General features: G+C 37.1%; 2 protein-coding genes across 2 annotated transcripts in view; one reads left to right on the plus strand and one right to left on the minus strand.

Annotated features, from left to right (window-relative positions):
* LOC132151479 (PRELI domain containing protein 3B-like) overlaps positions 1–25,036 on the plus strand; it is a 401,075-nt gene that overhangs the window by 326,501 nt on the left and 49,538 nt on the right. The window lies entirely within an intron of this gene.
* Positions 1–25,036, minus strand: part of LOC132152261 (R3H domain-containing protein 2-like) — a 43,554-nt gene that overhangs the window by 15,332 nt on the left and 3,186 nt on the right. Inside the window, exons 2-11 of the mRNA XM_059561072.1 lie at positions 6,914–7,072; positions 6,621–6,811; positions 5,712–5,753; positions 3,208–3,297; positions 2,536–2,656; positions 1,741–1,819; positions 1,349–1,408; positions 502–642; positions 317–425; positions 152–247 (exon numbers count right to left, since the gene is read on the minus strand). Coding sequence (XP_059417055.1) covers positions 152–247; positions 317–425; positions 502–642; positions 1,349–1,408; positions 1,741–1,819; positions 2,536–2,656; positions 3,208–3,297; positions 5,712–5,753; positions 6,621–6,782 — 900 coding nt within the window. The 5' untranslated portion in view covers positions 6,783–6,811; positions 6,914–7,072. The remainder of the gene's footprint in view (positions 1–151; positions 248–316; positions 426–501; positions 643–1,348; positions 1,409–1,740; positions 1,820–2,535; positions 2,657–3,207; positions 3,298–5,711; positions 5,754–6,620; positions 6,812–6,913; positions 7,073–25,036) is intronic.

The raw sequence follows: 25,036 nt of genomic DNA on the forward strand, positions 1-25,036 counted from the left end.
GCCACCTGGTGGTGATCCACAGAAAACCAGCTGCTTTGACAACATCTGGATTGTGAGAAATGCTATAGAAATAAATAACGAAATTGAAATCTGTGCTGAATGCACGCGTGTGTTTTCTGAGTGAAGCATTGCTATAAGCCAGTGTACGTACTTCTCGTGCAAAGATGCGATCTCTGACGCGCTGGTACTCCTCCTCTCGCTCCTCGATGGACTTACTGCGCCGGCCGTCCTGCAGCGGGACCCGCATCTGAGACGCCAGACCATCAGAAACACGACTCAAACGTGATGCGAGAGTGAAACGGTGCGACACACACACCTGATTATCGTCCTTATCCATGCTGGCATCGTCTCGCTTCAGGATGAACTTCTTCTGGAAGTCCATGCTGCGCTCATCTTTAATGTGCTCAGAGAACCTCTGCTCGGGGCTGAAACACACACAGAGTCTGATTACTTTAAGAGACGATGCATTATGATCCCTCCCATCGTCCAGCGCTGTCTTACATGCGTGTGTTGCTGGTCTTGTTGATGATGACCGCTTTGCCTGTTTGGTCCACGTTGTGATCCATGCCAAAGTAGGCGGCGACCCGATGCAGCAGCATGCGATGATATGAGGTCATTTGAGGAAACTTCTTATACTGATTACTGAAAAAATAGATGAAAAAACAACCTCAGTGTAAAGAAATGGCATGCATTTTCCTCTGCAGCAGCAGCCTTCAATATATTACAGCAGGAAGAACTGAGCATAACTGTTTAATAAAAAATTATCCTTGAAATCCATGCATATAAACAACTGTAATAGTGCAATGCTCACACACCACCAAAAGGGGGCAACAGATATTAAATACACAATAAATTGAAAAAATAGCATCATATAGCCTACTATGGCAGAAAAGAGACATTCTCATATATACACACACACACACACACACACACTAACAATTTCAATTACACATATTTTCATGTAAACTTCTTTTATATAATTTATGAGAATATCTATACTTATGTAAAATATTATTATTTAATTTTATTTAATTGTTCATAATATACAAATAATATTATGTATAATACAAATTTTAAATAAAATGAACTAATTAGTGCAAAATATATCAAAATTAAAATTATTTTATTAATTTTGATTATTTTATTACACTTAATTCTGACTTAATATAGATAGATATATTATATAAATTATTATATAATAATATATAAATACATTTTAAAATACACAAAATTTGTATGCAAAGAAATGCTTAAAATGTATAAAATAGTAATAACTATTTAATATTATTAATATGTGATTTAATATTTAATATTTTAATTAAATATACATGTATTTATATAGACTTACTTCTCATCATTAATGAACTCCAGGATATCCTGTTCCAGCTTCAGCAGCATCATTCTGTCTCTAAAAGAGTAAAGGAGGATTTACAGCTAAAACTGATGCAGAAAAATGGATTTAAATGCATTAAATGGAGATCGACGCCGCATTCAGATTCACATACTTCACTACGGTCTTTGCTGATGCACACATTATCACAATCTCTCTCTCTGTGTACTGAAATACGGCTTCCTTCAGCACACTAACTACTATGATTTAAGCCTCACTTCTTCTCGTATACTACTTAGGACAGATAGTATGTGATTTGAGACACAGCCAGAACAGGAAAAGCCGAGCGTAACCAGAGACGGCGTCTGATTTCAGTGTTGTGTCTGAACTTCAGATGGTGTCTGTCGTACCTGGGGTTGTTTTTCAGTGTGTTCACCAGGAACTCATGTACATCTATCCCTGTGGAATCAGTGTATTCCTGACTGGAGTCTGGAAAAGAGCGGAAAACAGTCAGAATCAGATGTGAACGTCACTGTGAATTCAAGTCATCGAGTTCAACAGAAGCCATTCTTTTTTACCTTATTATAGTATTATGCACTTTTTCAGCGCAGCTTGTTCCGGAAGTATTATTACTGTTAATTTTTCCCATAGGGAATTCATAAAAGTCTTAATTAAAGAGCTATAAACTATGAACCATGCCAACTATCTTTAATAAGGGAAAGAACTACAAACTGCAAATAACTCAATCGAATTAAAAACGACTCAAAGTTATGCGCTGTATCTATAGAAGCAATATCTTTCAGTTTATTCCGAAATATGAACTTGTATAAAAATATTTCAGTATTTTGAGAGCATTTTTGCGTTGCTCTTTTACACGCTCTACTCCAATTTTCTGCAAAGCATCATGGGTAATGTAGTTTTTCACTACAAATTTGGCTTATTGTGCGATTATATAAAAAATACACTGAATTAATGTGAACGAATGGGTTCAACGAAAGCATATGCAATTGATTAACAACCTTGGAGCTCACAACAGGTCTGTCTTTAATGGTTTATCAATTATTGCTAAAAATCTATTTCCCTATGGAAATGTTTTGGAAGTTTTTAATTCCACAATCGACTGTCGAGCTCTTTTGCACTGCATTGTACTGTATTGTATCCATTTCAACAAATCAAACACTAAGAAAGGAACTCGACCGTCTTACCGCGCGAAAGCATCTTGCGTGGAGTTTTATCCTTTCCCCTCTCCTCATTCTCGTACTCGTCTTTCGAGGATTTCTCCTCCTCTTTATCAGACGGACAACTGATGTGTAGCTGAATGATGTCCTTCAAGGCCAGAGTCAGGTAAAACAAACAAAAAACATGAATAGAGATAAACCGATATGAACATTTTGGCTGATACCGATAACCGATAATTCTTTATATATGAAAGCCTGTAACCGATATGTTAATCTAAATCCAAATTTGTATATAATTTTTGAGAGCCTGATTACAAAAAAGTCTAATTATTAAAAGCCATTAAATACTTCAACATAAATAAAACATAAAACAGCCTATAAAATAATGCAAACAAGTCACTGGACAACATTATTTAGAAATAAAAAATCACGTGCCATGGATTAATTAAACGAAATAGCCTCCGCGCAGACAAAAATAACATTATTTTAATTGAACTATATGAAAATTATAAGATAAAAATAAAAGTGGTTGTTATTATTGATAATATATCAATGATTTTTTAAAAGAAGAATCTTAAATTAATAGCAACCATTGTTTCAAATAGCTGCATAGCAACTACTCAAACAAAAAACATGAGTATTAATGACCGTATCCTAACGATGGCTTCGACTTCCGTTGATAAAACCATCAGAGTTTACCTGTGACTCTGGAGGACCATCGGTCGAAAACGGTCCTGATGATTCTTCACACACTGCAAGACTCCTCACCAACTTGAGCTTTGCATTCGACTGCGACAGAGAGAAACAATGAAGGACTGAGAAGGTTCACAGACATCAACACCACAGCCAAGATGCATTACGGAAAATAAAAGAGGTGACGTTAAATTTCAGGCAAATGGAAGCGAAAAACATCTGTTAGTTTTGAACAATGTCGATATGAAATCACATTTGAATCGTGAAAACTTCTGCATTCGTAGCCTTTCATTAAAAAAGCTGGATATTGTCTCCTGATGCACACGAGACTGTGACAGTGAGGAATCATATGCTGTATTTATGCGATAGGTAATTACCAGTGGGAAACTCTCTGACAGCAAGTCTGTCAATTCAAGAATCACGATGAGAAAGTGAAATCTGAAATAGCCAGATGCATTTATTTTATTCCAAAAGCACTTAAAAATATATCATGCTGAAAGGATCATTTCAGATACCCTAAATAGGAACTGGCCAGAAATGGTTAAATAATAGAGTCCTGCATTATTTCTTGCTGAACGTTTCACTTATGTTTCATTATGGACATTAATGCTTTGGCAATGTTTAATTTTGTTTATAAGGGATGGTTAAATGCGATTTGTGCATACGTGTGTGTGTGTTTGTAGAACAGCTGGTAAAATCATTTCAAATGTGTGACGATTCAAATCGGTTGAGATGCTAAACAGATTGTGATTCAATTAGGGGAGGAGTTTATATGAATGTATCTGAGTCTGAGGGGAACTTACTGTCTTTAGAAAAGTTTAGATGGTATTTTTTCTTTCCATCTTGCCCTCTGTATAATGCATATTAAAGTTCATAAGTGCAGCGCTGTTTTGTTTGAAGCGGTAACCAAGGAAACAGTGTATCATTGCTGTTCATAAGTGCAGCGCTGCTTTGTTTACAGCGGTAACCAAGGAAACAGTCTATCATTGCTGTTAAGTTCAATTCAATTCAAGTTTATTTGTATAGCGCTTTTTACAATACAAATCGTTACAAAGCGACTTTACAGAAAATTATGTTGCTACAATATTTAGTAGTAGCTAGTAGTTTGTGCATGTTTGACAGGATTTTAGAAGAAAAAAAAAAAGAAAAAATAATAATAATAATACAAGACGTAGTCAGCTAGACGATGAACTATCAATATTATTAATTGCAGCGCTGCTTTGTTTACAGCGGTAACCAAGGAAACTCTGTATCATTGCTGTTCATAAGTGCAGCGCTGCTTTGTTTACAACGGTAACCAAGGAAACAGTGTATCACTGCTGTTCATAAGTGCAGCGCTGCTTTGTTTACAGCGGTAACCAAGGAAATGCTGTATCATTGCTGATCATAAGTGCAGCGCTGCTTTGTTTACAGCGGTAACCAATGAAACAGTGTATCATTGCTGTTCATAAGTGCAGCGCTGCTTTGTTTACAGCGGTAACCAATGAAACAGTCTATCATTGCTGTTCATAAGTGCAGCGCTGCTTTGTTTACAGCGGTAACCAAGGAAACAGTGTATCACTGCTGTTCATAAGTGCAGCACTGCTTTGTTTACAGCGGTAACCAAGGAAACAGTGTATCACTGCTGTTCATAAGTGCAGCGCTGCTTTGTTTACAGCGGTAACCAAGGAAACAGTGTATCATTGCTGTTCATAAGTGCAGCGCTGCTTTGTTTACAGCGGTAACCAATGAAACAGTGTATCATTGCTGTTCATAAGTGCAGCGCTGCTTTGTTTACAGCGGTAACCAAGGAAACAGTGTATCACTGCTGTTCATAAGTGCAGCACTGCTTTGTTTACAGCGGTAACCAAGGAAACAGTGTATCACTGCTGTTCATAAGTGCAGCGCTGCTTTGTTTACAGCGGTAACCAAGGAAACAGTGTATCATTGCTGTTCATAAGTGCAGCGCTGCTTTGTTTACAGCGGTAACCAAGGAAACAGTGTATCATTGCTGTTCATAAGTGCAGCGCTGCTTTGTTTACGGCGGTAACCAAGGAAACGCTTTAAGCTCCACCTGCTGGCAGAGAGTGGATCTGCGTCTCGTTCAGCTCGTCTGCTGTTACGCTTTCATACAGATATTTCAGAGTTTCACAAAACTGAAGTCAAACCATCTGTTTTTTCTTCAAATTTCTAAATTATACAATCTAATTTAGATTAAAAACTGCTCATGTTGAATACATGCAGCATCTTCGTTTGGATTGTGATTAAAATGCAGTGGTTGCCTCTCATTTTAAAAGGAAAGAGAAACCCTATTAATGCACTGACCATTTATGTTTTATTTGATAATTTTTTTATATATACTTTTGGATATCTTTGTTATTTAATTTTAATTGCGTACAATTGAGATGTTAAATATGATTTTTGCATTGAAAAGTAATGCATAAACCAGATGATAGTCGAGTCGGTAGAGTCGAGGTTAAACTCGTGTTTAGGACTGAACTACACATGCTGTGTGTCGTCACATGCTTTACCTTTGCTCGTTTCCTAGTGTGGCCGTGATTCTGACAGCGCCGCTGCAGGGAAAGACCAAAACATTTATTAGTGATTTAAAATCATTCATTAATGATGAACTTCAGCACCAAACAAAACCTCTGCGGGAAAATGACAGATACTCAACAGAAAGTAGCTTTTAATCAACATCAAAATGTACTTGTGTATCAGGAAATTATATAAAACATAATATATATTTGTGGTGCTGTAACTGGTCATCCAGTTCACTGAAATTAGTTTTGCCAGATCCAACAGTTTTAGATTGAGTTTTGCATGTCAAGGCATAAAACTTTTTTTTTTTTTTTAAGTTTTAACCTGTTTTACTTTCATTAATTCTGAAATCTAACGGTATGTACACTACTTTCCCAATTTTTTTTAAATAAATTAATATTTTGATTCGGCAAAGATGCATTTTGTTGGTCAATAGAGACAGCAAAGACATTTATAATGATACGAAAGATTTCCATTTCTAATAAATGCTGTTCTTTTGAACTTTCTGTTCAGCTGCGAATCCTGAAAAATAAAAACTATCACTATTTCTAACTGTTTTCAACATTGATAATCAGAAATGTTTCTTGAGCATGAGAATGATTTCTGAAGATCATGTGACACTGAAGACTGGAGTAATGATGCTGAAAATACAGAGAAATAAATTACAATTTTAACAGATATTCAAATAGAAAACATCTATTTGAAATTGTAATAATATTTCACAATTTTTGATGTATTTTTGATCAAACAAATGCACCTCACAGAAGAGACTTTTAAAACAATAAAAGTCTAATCGACCCAAACGCGTGAACACTAATCTATCTGTATCTAAATAAATGCAGATTTGAGGAAGACAGTAAGGAAAGTCTGACGTCTCCTTCCTAGTGTTTGTTTCCCACCTGTGCGTCCTGGGAGAGGTTGTCATCAGGTTCTGTGCAGTCGGAGTTGGCGTCTTTTGTGGGAGCCGTCGGGCTGCTTTTCCCACGGATGCCCACAGAAGCATCGGTGGACAGAGAGCCGTCGCCCTCCTTCATCCCGTCGGGTGTGAAGACCACAGACATGATCCCTCAAAGCACACACCTCACAAACCCTGAACCACAGACGAACACATCACAAGCGCGTGGGGAGGAGAAGATGCAGAATAGATCTTTTGGTCATCAGTATATGTTCAATCAGTCTTTACCTGACACACCTGGGCTGTAGTGTGATGGTGTGTGTTCCTCTGCGTGTGTGTGTGTGTGTGTGTGTGTGTGTGTGTTCCTATGGTTGAGATGAGGGCGAGGGAGACGTCATGGTGAACTAGCGTCTTCTCAGTTTCCCTGCGTCCACACAACCGTCACAGCTCCACCTGCTGGAGAGAAACACTGCTTAGAGGAGACGGAAAGCACAATATAAACAGATTAACTCAAGATACACATGTTTAATTGTGAATACGGCAGCAGACGCTATGAATATCTCTAGGGCTGAATGCACCTGCGTGTGTACTGAAGAATGTGCAGTATATACCGCCTACTAGGTTAAAAAAAGTAGTATGCAATATTAAACACAGTTTATATATAAAATACAATAAAAAATTTAATTACACCAGGCACAGACAGAATGATGTATATGCAGATATTATACAAAGTTATGGGAAATTTACTGAACAGAAACAGTGTGTATGTAAGGGATAATCAACAGCTAGCTGTGCATTAAATGATGTTAAATGCACAACGTGGAGGCAAAGAACTGCCAGATGCAAAGTACATTTAAAATCCTTTAATGCACGGCTAGCCAAAATATTTGTGTGTGTGTGCGTGCGCAAGTCATGTGTGTTGGTTAGTGTGCATAAATTAAAGCAGCGCATTATTATGGAACGGTGATTAAACTGACCTGGAACTAGCTGTGCATTAAACTGTTTTACTGCATACCTGCCAGCCAATCAGAATCCAGTATTCAGACAGACCATGGAATAAAAGCACTTTAATGAATATGATTTGAGTGCAATTGATGCAAGAAAAAAAAAAAAGAACTTGTACAAAAAAAATTTAGATTCATTGTTTCTTTGTATAAATGTCAGTCTGACCAAATACTGAGTGAAGGACGACGAGATCAAAGATGCCATCGTTTCTTGTTCATTCATCATACTTGAAATAGAAGATTGCCTCCTGCATTGCATTGTGGGATACAGTGCATCTACATTTGGCTGAATGTAGGTCATGCAAGCTTTCTGAAAGCAGAGCGTTCACACACTGCACACTTCACACACACACACTCAGGATGTGATTTTTACATCATAAAGACAGGAATGCCTGAAGTGTGGCATTTGAGCATTTGTCCATAAACACATCAGACCTGTAGAAACCAGGAAATGTTTTTAAAAGCCCACAAGTAGAAGCGCATAATGCAGCAGCGACGTGACTGAAGCGAGAGAGCGGAGGAAACTCCAGCGCTGACGTCATACTGCAGAGAGACTGAAGCAGACGGGTGGAGAGAGAGAGATGGGATTCCCGACTGCAGAAACCACGTCACCAGCAGCACATGACACCACCGACCAATCACACACACACACACACACACGGGCACGGGCGCTGCAGCCATCCTTAAGAATCAACTGAAGCAGATGAAGAAGATGAAGAGCTCTAAATGAGTGAATGGATAAATCTCTCTCTCTCCTTCTGTTGCCAAGGAGACACAGACGTCAGTTTCAGCTGCTTGTGTTCAAGAGAGAGTTAAACATGAATCAGAGGCAAACACTAATGACTGTAGGTGTAAAGTGGAGTGCATCGCTCAGCCGGACCACCTTAATGGTGCTGGATAAAAATAAACCAATATCTGTCATGCACTGGCACATTATACAACACACCAGAGCAGCTGTGCACACATGTGCTACACACACACACACACACACACACACACAGTGACCCACTTAAGACTGCTTTGATGACAACACACTCAAATGTGTCAAATTACCTCAATGTGTGCATTCACCGCGGTACAAGCAAATAGAGCACATATGCAAGAAAATAGTACAAAAAATATCATCTTTGTTCGGAGTAGAAAAGCATAGAATATAGTCATAAATAGCTCAAATAAATAAGGCATGTTTTACATACTATTTACAATGCGAACACACACACAAAAAATATTTTTCATTTATTCAGACCTAATTCAAATACAAAATTAACTTTCTGCCAAAGATGGATAAGAAAATTTACATTATGAAGAAATTAATACATAAAATACATGCATAAAAATATTAAATAAACCAATATTCATGTATTTATTTATTTATCATCTGCAAGGCAGTCTCAGTCTCTCAAAGAAACAGCATCTAACTAAATGTGAAAATGCATCATGATTTTGTTCTTAATATATTTTATAAGGGTTTTAGTTGCTTAATGCAAGCCATTTAAAAAACTAAGGAAGGAGAAAAAAGAATGAATATGAAAGCCAGATGAAAACACCATTTATAAATCAAGCTAAAAAACAGAAAAAACTCAGAATGTTTTAATACACATCTTAAAGTGTCAAAATGCATCTTTGACGTGTGAATGCAATGAATGAAAAAGATGTGCAAAATAATATCAATGGACACATAATTGAATTTTATTTTACTTTGTTGGCTCTTTGACGAATTGCTTTTGTTCTGCTTTGGATAAAATTGCCTGTTAAATACACAAATTAAAATTTAAATGAAATGTTTCAACAAGACTCACTTAAAACAAACTGATTGCACACAAGAAGAAAGAAAAAGTGTTAGAAAGAGAGCGATGGACTTCTTGTGACACTGTGCTGTGGTTTTAGAACACTGCCTGTGTGTGTGTGTGTGTGTGTGTGTGTGTGTGTGTGTGTGTGCGCTCATTGATGTCAGATCGCTGTAACACACTGAACTGCAGGGAAAATGCGTCACCGAAAGGGTTCCCTGCTTTAACAGATCGAGAGGCGAGCGACAGAGCAGACTGAAGGACGGAGTGAGTGAGGAAACCAATAATGAACGAAGGGAAGGAAGCATGGAGTGAAAGAACAGCAGAGGAGGGAGAGATGAGTCAGAGTCGGTCCCACAGGAGAGAGTGGGCTGCGAGGAGGAGGATGACGTCACATGACCTGACGATACCAGAGCGAACGAGCACTACAACATACAGCGAGAGAGAGAGAGAGAGAGAGAGAGAGAGAGAGAGAGAGAGAGAGAGAGAGAGAGAGAGATGTGGGTCTGCAGGGGGTCCCGTCTCCAGATCATAATCTCAATCAATATCACTACACACAGGTTCTGCACAAGAACCTGCTGGTTTGTTTGAGTTCCCAAAAAATGCACTTAAAGAAGTGTGCATTCCAGTAATCTGACGCAAATATATTTTTATTTTTTACATGATGTAAATTTATAGCAGTACATATGGTGTTATTGTACCTTTAAATTTAACTAAAAGAGATGCCAGCAGCCATTGACTTCCAGAGGAGGTTTTCTATACTATGGAAGTCAATGGCTACCGCTGACTATTTGGTCAACGATGACAGAATCTTCATTTTTGGGTGAACTATCCAACACTGCAACACTGATCTTAAGATGCACTTTAAACCCTTTTAAACTTGAGAAAATAAAGGAAAAAAGCTTTTCTGCAATGTCATGTCACTGCTCAAATGTTCTTTGTTTTTGTTATTATTATGTTCATGTATTATTTTTGTGTGTTCACTTGTATTGTTATTTTTATTATATCTCACAGATTCTAAACGGTTATATAATGTTCTTTATTTTATCTCTTTATTAGCTTTGTCAGTATTTGAAAAAAAAATAATTTCAATTTAATTTGGAAATGCCATCATGCATTTTTCTTTTGCCATTAGAGCAAACGGAATTTTGATATTTGATATAGAACTCACAACTGTATAAGTTTACCCATTTATGACAACTACTTCTTTGAAACCCAAAAACATGAAAATGTGAGTCTGTAAGCATTTATCAATTATATATATATATATATATATATTTTTTTTTTTTTTTTTTGAAGCAGCATTTCTGGTCACCCAAACAACCTTTCAGTGAATAGTTATTAAAAGAACCATTTTAATAATCTAAAGAACCTTATTTTTTTACACAATAAAGAATATTTATTTTTAAAATGAAATAAGCACAGAACAACAGAAATGAAATGCACACTTACTGTGCAGGTAATGCAACAATCTCAAAACTGCATTGTTGCATGCTTTTAAACACTAGTGCCGGAGGAACATATAGGAACATATCATAATGCTTTTTCTGCCCAACTTTCCTCTACAAAACTAACATCTAAGCATTTATTCAAAACCCAAACTGAGACAAAAAGTCACAAATTCAATCAAATGCACTGAATCTTGTTACTGCTGATGTCCAGATACATCTGCATCGTGTGCCCTTGGGAATGCTACAGTACGTTACACAATCAGACGAAACTCTGATCAATAAGAAAACGAACTGGGATCCAGAAATAACACAAACAGCGCTCTGCTGGACCAGCATGCATCAGTGGAGAGCCGAGGCTGTGTGGGAGACACATCGTTCAGCCCATCTTTTATTCTCTAAATATAAGTGTGTCAGGTTCAGATCTGGGCCTGTTTTGGCTCCCTTTACAAGCCTTATGCAATCCTCACTTGAGACGGAGAGAAAATTCTCAATGATGAAACTGACGCCCCATTGGACGAGGCCTCCTCCAATAGCACGAGGAGCTCCATGGCAACAGGCTCTGTCACCAAGAGAGAATAGATCTCCCTCCGCCCTATGAGGTGCACATCTGCCCCGTACCCCAATCACACACACACACGTCTGTGAATCACCCAAGTTACCCAAATGTGTGTGTTTGGAGGGCAGAACAAACACTTCTCCTCGTCACGCCCATCTCTCTCTCTCTCCATTCATTCTGTCTTAGTCGCTCGCTCGTGGAGATGAACACACCAATCATGTCTCTTTATTCCTTCTAGACTGACACAGGTAGTAGGCGACATGACATAGCCAATAATTTTATGTACTGGTGCAAGCAGAAACACAATCAAGATTTCTGATGCCAGAACGCTGGTTTGCCATCGTCAGCTAAATCTCAGTTAATTAACCACTAATAAACAACATCACTAATCAGCGCTTTTGTGTTTACATCATGATCGTACTTCTTAAAGACTAAAGGCTCGTTCACATCAAGAGCAATGATACTGCAACTTTTGCACATTTCCAAAACAATAGACAGCCAATCAGAATCCATCAGCTCAAGCATTTAAAGCGGCGGACGACAAAACTGCAGCATGATAAAAAAACGTTATTGTGTGTTAGGACGATAATTTAGTTATTATAGTTAACCTTATCGTTATTGGTGTGATTGGGTCTTAACTCTGGTAGAGTAAATGAAACATGACTACATTTAGAGATAATTGCTATAATATAATAGGTTTTAAATTTTTTGTGGTTTTGGCTGAATCCAGGGTCATTATAGTTAACTATGACAAAAAAAATAAAAACATTTTTTTAGATGATTCAACAATGCATAATTATAATAAATGGGTAAATTTAAACTTTTTAGAAAAAGTAAACATTCATATATGATTTCTTAAATTAAATGATATTCTAAATATCCAACTCAAAGTGCCATTAGGTAATGAGTGAGTCACTGAATCATTCACTCAACCGATTCATTCAAACGCCTCATTCATTCAGAAACGAAGCAAGTGGCTGTCTTTATGAATGATTCACTGAATCAATGACTCACTTGATTCGTTCAGATCCGTGGTTTCATTCAGTAATGACTCACCTCAGAGACACTCGACAGTTCTAATGCTTCTTTTGCGAAATAATGCATTTCAATTTTGAATTGCATGAAATGAATGCATTAAATCCTATATGTAATGCATGGCAGACTGAGTCTGTTTCAGTGATGTAGCGGTGCCCTCGGTGACGTGTTTAGCACCATCTGCTCAGGTACCACTGGATCCCACTCTTACACTCCAGCTCTCTCGCTATGGAAAAACACGTCTATTTTCATCCATCCTCCTGCTGCTTCAGCCGAGAGAGAGAGACAGCAGCAAGACCTTCAAACAACCGTTTTACACAGAGATTCATGTGCCAGACTCAAACCAGCACTAATCTGACCGCATGAGTGTCCAGACAACACTTCGCTGCTGACCACTAGAGCTTGTGCTGATACGATCGCCTTTAACACCACTCTTTTCCTCACAAAGACTGAAGATTTTTAACTAGGACATGGCAAAACATTGAATATTCTTAATTCTATATAACAAGAGGATCATAAGTATGAAAATACTAGGACGTTCAAATAGTGCCTCTGATTTAAATAATACTGGAAATAGATTTTATATATGACAGATATACTTTTATTATTAAAATAATATATTATTTATGTAATTATTATTTAATTTAGTAATAGAAAATATTTCGAATTTAAATAAATGCTGTTTTTTATATAAATGTATTCAAAGAAATTTATAATACATATTTTTTATGATTCAGTGTTTTTTATTTAATAAAATATCGTTACTATAATTATTACTAACATTATTACTAACATTATTATTATATTAAAACTAATTTATATATAAAAACATAGTCAAATTAAGTAAGCCTAACATAAAAGCACAGATTTTTTTTTTTTATTAGAAAAATCGATTACATTTTCCCCAAGCTGTGTAGACCTACAATAGAATTAACTTAACATTCAGAACTATCTGTCGTTCTGCAACAGATCTGACGGTTTAGAGCCAATGAGGATGTGAGGTGTCAAGCCAAAAACTCAACCAAACCTGCTACACACCAGCAATGATCCTAAACTACAATACGAGTTTACTTAATGCTCATCTCATCTTCTAGATCAATTTATGATTTTGAACAGCATTCTAGATCTAGTATTCACACTCTCTGGATTCCAACACCTTCTCCAGTGAATCAGACTCGTTCAGCAGATCGGTCATTTATCGTAATGACTGCTATAAATGGACTAGATTGTGTAAATGTGACTCCAGACTGCTCTATTGAGCTAATTGAGACACGCTCATTTCTGTCACAGCTCGATAACAAGATAACAAAAGGCTAAATATTTGTTTTCGGGGAACATGTTGACTCGGCGATCGGACAGCTTGCGCGTCGTTGTCAGAAGGTGCGTGAGTCATGAGCAATATGTCGAGCGACTCGGTTCTTCACGATCTGTCAGCTGTTCTGCGCGTCACTCAAAACATCATCTCCTCATTAATATTCATGAGGACAGAGACACACGGCTTTCACACATTTAGGAGAATCTGCAGGATGTTCAGAGAAGTGAAAACACGGCAAAATATGAACTCCGTGAACGTCAGGTGAATAACTATACAGTGTGCAATTTACTAGACATAAAACTAACTAGCTGTTCAGGCAACTTACCAACTAGTCAACAAATGTATGCAATTAATTTGTAATAATACTTAGTGCTAGAGAGGCACAAGGAAATATATGAGGGGAAAACACATGAAAAAATGCTAATAGATTTTTTTTGTATTACAATTTGGGGAAAAATACATTTTTTAAAAAATCCTAATATTTGTATATTTTTTTGCAATTTATCTGTTAAAATTTTTTCAAATGCAATGTTGAACAAAGCTCCAAATTTGTGGCGCTTTATTAGTCAAAATGACTAATAATAATAAAAAAAGACATTTGAAATGAAATAATACTATTGTAATATTTTACTGTACTATTTTAAAAGAATAATGAAAAAAAACTATAAAAAAATAATATTAAATAATACTATTGTGATAATCTAAATTAAAATAAGAGTATATAGGATTCATTTTATTATAAGTTTATTTAACAGTACAACTGAAAAATTGCACAAAAAAGATTAATATAAATAAAAAGATTAAACAATACTATTGTGATTTCACTGTAAAATAAAATGTAATAAAAATGTTATAATTTTATTTTACAACACAACTAAAAAACAATAATATTAATAATAAAAATAATAAATATTAAAATATTAATGAATACTATTGTGATATTTTACTGTTAAAAGAAAACAAATTAAAATTATTATTATTATATTATTTTACAGTACAACTAAAAAACTACAATACTAATATTTTTCTGTTTATCAAGGCCAGCGAAACGAGACAGAATCATGAGCTGTATGAGTTTAAATAAACACAGTGCCACATAAAACATGCTCTGTGTTTATATTTAATAAACTTCTCAGCCTTTGTGAACTGATAAATCACGGGTTTTTTTGTTGCACAACCTGATTTAATGCTTGAGGTTTTCACATCACTAAACAAACACCAATTATAACATTCACATTAGGGCTGAAACGATTCCTCGAGTAACTCGATTACAAAAAATGATCGAGGCAAATTCCTCTGCCTCGAAGCCTCTTTTAATTTATTTTAAATCTCACGTCAGGTTCTTTGGCAGTGATTTTCTTTAATGTGACACAACACGTTTACGTCACCCACAAAGCGGAAGGAGACAAGCACTGCGTCCGAATTCGCATACTGCAAGGAGTCAGCAGTGTTTTGATTTGAGGCGTGGGCAAACGTAAAGAGAACGTCGTGGTGTGTGTCCATTGCAAGATAGAGCTGGCCCCAACTAGGGCCCTATGATTTCCGCGATGCAGAAAACGCGGAGGGAATCGCAGAATCCAGTCATAAAAACGGAATTTACAGTTAAACGCGGAATGGCACAGAGTTTGCCAAATTTTGAATGAATTAATCAAAAATAGGTCATTGCACTTAAATCAAATCACGATAGGGACTAATATCTGTAAATATTAAACCGGAACAGACTATTTAAATATGAATCCTGCATGTTCTGCGTGTCTCTGTTAATCAATGGAGCAGAAGCGCGTCTTCCTTTATCACACACACTGAAGCGTGCGTGATGCTCCGGTGATTTCAGCGTCTGCTGTCTCACTAAATAAGACGTGAACACATGAACAACATCTCCAGAACTGCTCTGACAGTCACTTCATGAGCATTTGACCGTTTGATTTGAGTAAAACTAGCGTCACATCACATACACAGAGCTGTAAAGGTACGTCAACCCGTCAAAATAAAAGTCTGGTTAAAGACTATTGTTCAGCAGAATGTACATAGAAAAATTGTTTTTTTTAAGTTTTAATCACACAACATTTCTTCCATGTTTTATTTTTAATAGTTAATCCCCTTTGTTTACCAAAAAGTTACGTTAATTTTCAATAATTAAAAGATAAATTAAATTAATGTTTTATGTGTTTAATGTGCATCTCAGAAAATGCTTTGTTTAAAACCCCAACTGAATGGCACTTAAATGCACTTAATTCATCTGTCAACTTTCTGGTCATTGTTCACAGTACAAGTACAGACTGAGAAGCAATGGGTAATAATTAAATGTTTATTTTTGATGTATGCATTGCATTCTATGCATTTAAAAAATAAAAATAAAATAAAAATTCTAAAAAAGGAAACTTAGTTCATTTTAAGAGGCCTGTGACGGTCACGGAGGGACCGCACGTTCAACATGGACGTTAATACACACAAACACACACCGAGACTGTTTGGTGATACAAGAGTTTATTGTAATTATTGATCAGAGAGTGCCCCTGAAACCCCCCACGCTCAATTAATACATGGTAGATTCCCACCCTAAGTGGAACCAATAATTCCTGCCATTGTTTCTTACCAGGACTCTAAAAATCATGGGACAAACGCTACACGGGAACAATACACATAGTTTACAGGTATTTCATTCACTCTCTGATCAATAATTACAATAAACTCTTGTATCACCAAACAAGATACAAGTGTGTTTGTGCGTATGTGTGCGTATAAACGTCCACGTGGAACGTAAAAAAACAAAACCCAGGAGTCTTATTTTATCTTGCATAATTTATATTGCACTTTAATTAAGCAAAAACACATTTTATCCGATTACTTGATTAATCGATGGAATTTCTGGTAGAATACTCGATAACTAAAATATTCAATAGCTACAGCCCTAATTCACATATACATGTATTATATAAACCATTTAATCAGAAGCTGTATGACTATGCAAAAAATAAAAATCATCTAAGTATCAATGAGCAAACCAGATTAATCATCAAATAACCGCTTTGTACATGTTGAAAAATGAAATAATCACATGAGCGTTACAGGATGAGGAGGGAAAATATGGCGAAGTAAGAGCGCTGCGTGTTATTTATAGATGCAGATACTTTATTCAGGAGAGCATCTTTGTGCCGTCTCCATTTCTCTGGCTTTATTGGAATCTCTGCTGAGGATTCGCTCGCTCTTTGTTTCTCTCTCGATGACACTCTGATCTGGCACACGGCGTCCAAAAATAACCCGTGTGTTTGTGTGAGGCTTAGGTGGAGAAGCACACGCGTGGAGCCGTTCTGCAGGAGAACACACATCACTCTGTGTGTGTGTGTGTGTGTGATAGTGTGACAGTGAGTATGTGCAAGTGTGTAAAAGTGTGTGAGAGAGTGTGTGTGCGAGAGTGTGCGAGTGTGTGACAGTGAGACAATGTGAGTGTGAGTTTGAGTAGGTGCGAGTTTGAGAGTGTGTGCGCGTATGTGTGTGTGTGTGTGTGTGTGTGTGTGTGAGAGAGAGTGTGTGACAGTGAGACAGAGTGAGTATGTGAGTGTGTGCGAGTGTGTGAGTGTGTGACGGTGTGAGTGTGAGTATGTGCGAGTGTGTGTGTGTGTGTGTGTGTGTGTGTGTGTGTGTGTGAGTGTGTGACAGTGAGACAGAGTGAGTATGTGAGAGTGTGTGCGAGTGTGTGTGTGTGTGTGTGAGTATGTGCGAGTGTGAGTATGTGCGAGTGTGTGTGTGTGTGTGTGAGTGTGTGTGTGTGACAGTGAGACGGTGTGAGCGTGAGTATGTGCGAGTGTGTGAGAGAGAGTGTGTGTGTCTGTGTGTGTGTGTGACAGTGTGAGTGTGAGTATGTGCGAGTGTGTGAGTGTCTGTGTGCGAGAGTGTGTGAGTGTGCAACTGTGTGTGAGTGTGAGTATGTGCAAGTGTGCGAGAGTGTCTGAGTGTGTGTGAGAGTGTGACAGTGAGACAGTGTGAGTGTGTGTGCGAGTGTGCGAAAGTGTGTGTGTGTTTTAGGTCATAGCCGGGCCGGTGTCCGACTACTTATCAAATTTACCGAGCCGAGTGTTCTCTGTGTGATGGTCAGTCTGTGTGAATTAAATGATTTAAACGTATTTCAAATTATGCTGCACTTTATGTATTTGCCCACTGTCATATTCATGTCATTATCTCTGTGTGCAAAATGAGCTTTATTTTAAAAATATGATTCCCTAATGGTCACAAACTTCCCAGAATACTGAGTGCCCTGTTGGTTACAGTGTTTACCTACTTTTTAATATATATTTATTAAATATTTATTTGTAAAAAAAAATATACCTTTTTCATCTAAAGTGTTTATTTTACACATTTATTTTTGATTCCATCAAATTTCTTAAAAATTGTATAATTTTTTTTTTATTATATTGGCTTTATATCAGCCCCCCCCTACAACGCATCGGCATCTGCAGTAAAAAAAACTAATATTGAATATGCAGTCATTTTTTCCTCATACAGGTAAGAGTTATTCATCATTCATAACTGCAAAGGGTCTACTTTTATAAGTGTGCACTCTCAATATTCACAAAACATTGTGCTTTTATAAAATAAAGAAAACAAACATGATGCGCTTTCTGCCATCTCGTCTTTAACAGGAGATCAAAAATGAACTGAAACTCAACTAATACATGCCTCAAAAGACATGAGAAATATATCTATAGAAAGCTTTAAATTACTAAACGAAATAAAACTAATCAAAAACAAAAACTCTTTCATTATAATCATAATCTGTAAAGATGCACTTCTCTCTAAAGGTGCATCTAATGAAGAGGTGGAGGGTCAGGATCGGCAACTTCATCCTTGCATACGACTCTAAAAACTAAAAAATAAGGAGAAACCTAAAACAGGCCCGAGGCCCGGTCCACGTCAGAACTATGTAGTGAAAATTGGCCCGAGGGGCGTAAAAAAGTCAGGGCTCGGGCTAAAATGCAGGGCTCTACAAATTATAATTGTGTCAAACAACCCCAGATCCAAGACACTGAAAACACTAGAATAGGAGCTGTGTGCGTGTAAACAAATATCGTGCAACTAGGGCTGGGCGATATATCGAATATTAGCGATAATATCTGAATAATTTTGACGACGATGTACAATTTGAATATATCGGGAATATCGAATATTTCAAATTCAAGCATACTTTCCCAAAAGAACGCGCCGAATGTCCAAAAAAGGAACCTGTAACTGCCGACTGCTCTACGCCCCTCTACTATGAGAGCTTTAATGATAGCGGTTGCCAGATAACAAGAGTTTAAATCTCCCAATCAGAGCTCCACTGTTACAAGGATACATTTTCTGCCCGGTGTTTGCTTATTTTAAGCAATCTGGCAACCATGCGCACGTGCTCACTCCTCATTGCGGAAGAGCCGCCGCCGATAATCTGAAAACACTAACAAGCTGGAATTGAGCGATCTAATGAAAGCGTCGTTCAGCCGGTCTGTGTTCTGTCATGAGATCTCAACTGTATTGTTTGCGTTTGTGATCGCAAAATAAATGCACTTACTCGACCGCTGATGTTTGAATAGAGAAACATAGGCTATAGCCATTTGGAATTGCTATTGGGGAATTTCACTGATATGTTTACCAGTTTCCATAATATAGACCGAGAGAATGCAAAAGTCTAAGAAATAGCTATGTGCTTCAGCAAATAGCTCCCCGTCTAAGAGGGTTTTTAGTGTCAGTAGGAACATAGTTTCATGCCACAGAGCTTCTCTTAAAACCACAGACAGTTGACAGACTTGTGTTCTTCGCTTAAAAACTTGTTAAAAAAAAAAAAAATAAAATACTTATCCCAGTTGCATAGTTTAAATTGTGAATTGCATGCACTAAAAAGAAGAATGCACTTTCTGTAACTGTTACTTAATTTGCACTGCTTCAGTTACATATAGGCCTGCATGTGTTCATTTAATAAAAAGCAGTAAGTGATCTCTTGGTCTAGATTTTTTAACTGCTTAAATTAGCTGTTTAATCTAAATAGTTTTTTTTTTTTATGGGCAAAAGAAAATCATGTTTTATTTTTTATTATTTAAATGCAAATGCAAACATATCGAGATATATATCGAATATCGTAAAAATTTTGACAATATCGAGATATCTTTTTTTTTTGGATATCGCCCAGCCCTAAGTGCAACGCTACACTAAGAAACAATAATATTTAATTCAATCATAGCCTTTGCGATTTAATAATCACATTAATGCATACCACTATTGTTTCATTTTGCTTTATCGTGCTTAATGATATTTTGTCAATTTCCTACTATACATATCAAAACGTCATTTTTGATTAGTAATATGCATTGCTAAGAACTTAATTTGGACAACTTTAATGATGAATTGCTCAATTTAGAATTTTTTTTTGCTCCCTCAGATTCCAGATTTTCAAATAGTTGCATCTCAGTCAAGTATTGTCCTCCGAACAAACCACACATCAATGGAGAGATGATTTATTCAGCTTTCAGATGATGTAGAAATCTCAATTTCGAGGAATGGACCCTTATGACTGATGGTTTTGTGCTCCAGGGTCACATATGATACGATAGCTAAAACATCTAGATATTAAATGACACATTTCTGAAGAAAGTTCCCCTGCTATGCGTCCTCTTGATGTCCTGCGTGTTCTGATCTCCTCCACTCTGACATGAATGACGCCTCGCTCATGTAGCGATCCGCCCCCAGCGCGCGGGACGAGGACGCAAGGACACGGTGGAAGGGAATTCCTCATTACCTCAGCAGACACTCAGCGCCTCTCTCTCTCTCTCTCTATATGCGAGTGAGTATAGGAGAATCACTCGCGATAGAGATCGCACACGCATGAGCAGCTGACCCACACCGAAGCCTGTTGTTCATGCGGCTAACAGCAACATGCATGTAAAGTATAGCATGAAATGCATCCTTGTATCATCCAGGTGAATCGATTGCATAACATTCACCTCCATCAGCTTCATCTGACGTCAGTGAATGATGTCAAAACCCACAAAGCTGCGGTTGTGTGTCACTTCTGAATGCAGACACATAGACATGCCAATGCATTTTAAAACAGCCTTACACAAACAAAGCGCATCTCTTCTAAACTCTCAGACCCATTTTCTCCCATCTCGTACAGAGTCACACAGCTTCTGACTACATATCCCATAATGCACCTGAGGGTTTAGTCATAAGTACAACGCTTTCAGTGTGAATTTAAGATCACTGTGAAAATGAGATGAATTCAAGATGCAACAGTTTTCACAAGCGTGCACACGCGTGCTCATGCACCACACACACGGCTTACTGTATCTGCTGGTTTATCGCTGATCTCCGCGCATCCTTCACTGCTTGCAGCTCTGAGGCAGCGCCGAGCGCATTTCAGTCCACGCTAACAGAGAACAGACTGATCTTCACCTCTCCGCTTGGTTTCCTCCCTCGCCTCGTTTCTGACGCCCCCTGCTTTTTCTGAATGAAGCACAGTTGCTCTCTCACTCCGAGCGAGAGAGCATGCGCTCATTTACTCATCCTCCCTCCAATCTCCGTCACTCATTCGCTCTCAGACTGACTGCATTGATGAGAAACTCAACGCTTATGAAAACGTCGTGCTAAAGACAAAAGCACACAAACTGATGGGACTCTTTCAGATTATAGGTTAAAATAATATATTTGCATTAGACAAAATATGTTCTGGCTGCAAAACTAGTTCCTGTTGTGTTAAAATGTTAACTATAAAATGCACAAATAATCCATGTCTCTCTTAATTAACACGAACAGTAATGAAATATTGCAAACTGTACTAACAGTAGAATTAAAAATCTTCCAAGGATCCCCATGAGAAGCTCGATTTAGAGTAACTAAAAACTAATTCTGAATAAATATTTTTGGTTTATGGCCAAAATCTTGTGTTCTTTGGTGTTTTGCCAAATGATGAAATATAAATGAAAAAAAAAACTTTCTATGACAATTACAGTAGTATTACACATGTCAGCTGCTACACACAGGAGAAAATATGCATAATATATTAAAATACAAATGAATAAATGAGCAAAAATACGCACTAAAGTTGCTGTACATAAACCAGTGTATTCTGATATTCTGAAATAGATTTAAAAATATATATATATTTTCTGTTTTCATTTTAATTTTAGTTTAAGTTGTAATAATAAAATTACATTTTTAATAAATGTAATACAGATTTTGTTTTTAAATTGTTAAACTAAATAAAAATGAGAAATTTTGCTTTGGCAACTAGCTGAAAAAAATATATATTTTTTTACACTATTTCAGTTAATTTATAACTTAATGATTTTAACCTATAATTGATATTAACCCTGATGTAAATGCAAACACTAACCAGGCTCAATTTCACGTTGTTGCACGAAAAAAAAAAAACTGAAGGAAACTCAATCGCACACTTGAGTGCTGAGGTTTGTTAACAAGAACATGTGTTAAGCATGTACAACAGAAGCATGCACACGCAATGCACTGGTTTGCATACATTTGGATTCCAGTCTAAAACTTCTGGACGAAACAGAAAGACCAGGAACAGGAGAACAAGACCTGAACTATTCACATAGCTACACTACAGCCAACTGCAGACCTACTGATGTTAAAGAAAGAGCACTTATGTCTTCATTTATTAATGAGCCCAACACCTTCTGACAGTGTGCTGAGAGCCGTGTTTGGTCACCTCCTGACGTCCATGTGAAATCTGTGTAGTAAAGGAAGGACTGTGACAGAAGGTCAGAGAATCCCGGTCAGAGTAGCTCTTTATCGCAGATCAATAGAAACCGGAGAGGTGTGTTTGTGCTGTCAGTTTCTGTTGCTTTTACTGTCTGTCTCCAGCAACAGGACAGACACTCGTCTCGTCCTGTCATCATTTACTCATCCACACGTCACTACAAACCCACTTGAAAACAGCAAAGGCAACGAATCATATGAATTATGAGCGGAGGATTGGACGTCGGAGTTAGAAGAAATCTCTAACATTAATTCTGATCATAGCTTGTCTTGAAAAACGAAGACAGTTTGATGGTCATCATAGGATAAGTCACATTGCAAGGGTTAAAGGAATCTTTTGGGGTTTTCAAAATTTGTCTCAGACAACCAAATTGTGGACAAAATCATTTCATGGACAAACATGAAAGTTTTTGTATTTTAGTTCCTCACACACAACAAATCCTTTAAACTTAACCGTATTCAGAACAAGAATTAATCATTTAAAACGTATAACAAACTAATAACAGTGGCATTCATTAGAAACAACACTTGTTATAAATGACAAACCTAGTAAACGAATTTAAAGTGAAAACTATTTCTATAGAGATAGAAATAAACGTGCGCTCATATAATGCACTCATTCAACACGAATACAAACACACTAAAAACATGATGCAGATGATTTACCATTTTCACTCAAGAAGTACTGGTAAACGTCACAATGAATTACAAAAAAAATGGTAATAACATGCAATTTTGTAGAAAGACTGAAATATGTTATCTCGGAGTAACTGCATTACATATATTATAAAGCGAATACATTGCATGTTTTTTACATTTCTAAAAAACTAAAAAATTCTAAAAATATGGCACCTTAAATTTATCATCTGTTGTGGTTTGCAACTAACTGAAAACTTAACTTTATTTCAATGCCTAGTTTTTGAAAGCATGTAGTTTTGCAAACACAAAACTGTCTGTCCTTTCAGCATGTCTGTCCCTTCTCAAGGCAGATAGCTGACGGTTATCCTCCGTAAGAGCAGCGATTCTCAATGCCATCCAGCAACCATTAATAAATCACAAGCAGAAATCCACAGGGAAGCGGCGGGGAGGTGGTCGTGCCGAAAACACAGAGGGGGGATACACAAAATGAGGACAGGAACCACAGAACAAGATGAGAAGAAAAAGTGGGAATTAGAGGGAGAAAGGCGTGAGAGAGGAAGAAGGAGAATCTAAAGCATCATGAGACGAGCGAGCGAGAGGAAGGAGGCACAGCACATGCTCCATGCTCCAGCAGGCGGATAAAAATAGCTCTTCAAATCTCCCAAGAAAAAAAAAAAAAAACACAGCGCTGCTGCAAACCCAGCACAAGATGATCGGAAACCACACACACACACAGTAACACAAGCACAATCACTCAGGATCCGGAGCAAACGGCACGGTCAGGTTCACAAACGGCTCCTTATTAATATTACAGCAGCCCTCCCAGCTAAATATGAGCGAACACCCGCCATCTCATATGTGGGAGGACTGCGCCTTCAAAGCGCATTACAGTCCGCAGCACAGATGCATGCTAACGTGTTTGAATTAAAGCACAACTTTAGAAACACACCTCGAGATCCGGCCTGATTATTGAAAGATGAAACCCATGAGGCCCGTTTCATCAATCAGATTTCACATGCATGTGCATATAACTACTAATCTACCAAGACGTGATTATTTTCCAGTCAACAAGCAAACTGTAAATGTGTTAACGCCAAAGTACAGATGCAGCAGAGATGTGCATTTCAATAACACTGCTAAACATGCTTTTGCCAACAACAATTCATTTTCCAGAACATCCCAGACAGAGAATGCAGACTTTACTACATGATCTCGAGGAATAAATCCTCAGAACAGATTGAAATGTGTTGATTGCTCTTCATTTGTACCGAAATAATTCACATTTATTTCTGTAGTGCTTTAGATACAGATACAGGCTTTGAAATAATAAACAGGAGAATGATATTGCAAAATTAATCAATTACGAAACATTCAATATCAGTGGCAAAGCAGCTTTACGGAAGACAATCGAGTCATTGTTCAGATCAATAGAGTTCAATATTGATTTAGTTCAGTTCAATAACAGTGTTGATGTTGCGAAGTTAGTGTTATTCAGTTCAAATTTCATTCTCATCTGACTGTCAATGCAGCAGAATCGATAATAACAATGAATGTTAACGGTCTTTCATGTCAATCAGGAAAATTAGTGTGATTATACGACTTCTGAAACACATTCTTGCCTAGTTTTGGGGAATGTTATTGAAGCCAAAACTTACAGAAGATATGGTCAACACCAAATATCCATTAGAAGCCTCTCACTCATTGACAAACATTCACCATGCTATCGAAAATAAAATTTGGTCAAATAAACGCCACTTTCACAATGTAAAATACATGCAATATGCATCAAATCGTTATTTATGTGCATGTAATGCATGAATTTGTGGGGAAACATTTGACATTTTTAATGTTTGTTGCATGTCTAATTCAGACACTTTGGTATCCA

This window comes from Carassius carassius, chromosome 10, assembly GCF_963082965.1.
Source record: "Carassius carassius chromosome 10, fCarCar2.1, whole genome shotgun sequence".
In the NCBI taxonomy this organism is placed as follows: domain Eukaryota; kingdom Metazoa; phylum Chordata; class Actinopteri; order Cypriniformes; family Cyprinidae; genus Carassius; species Carassius carassius.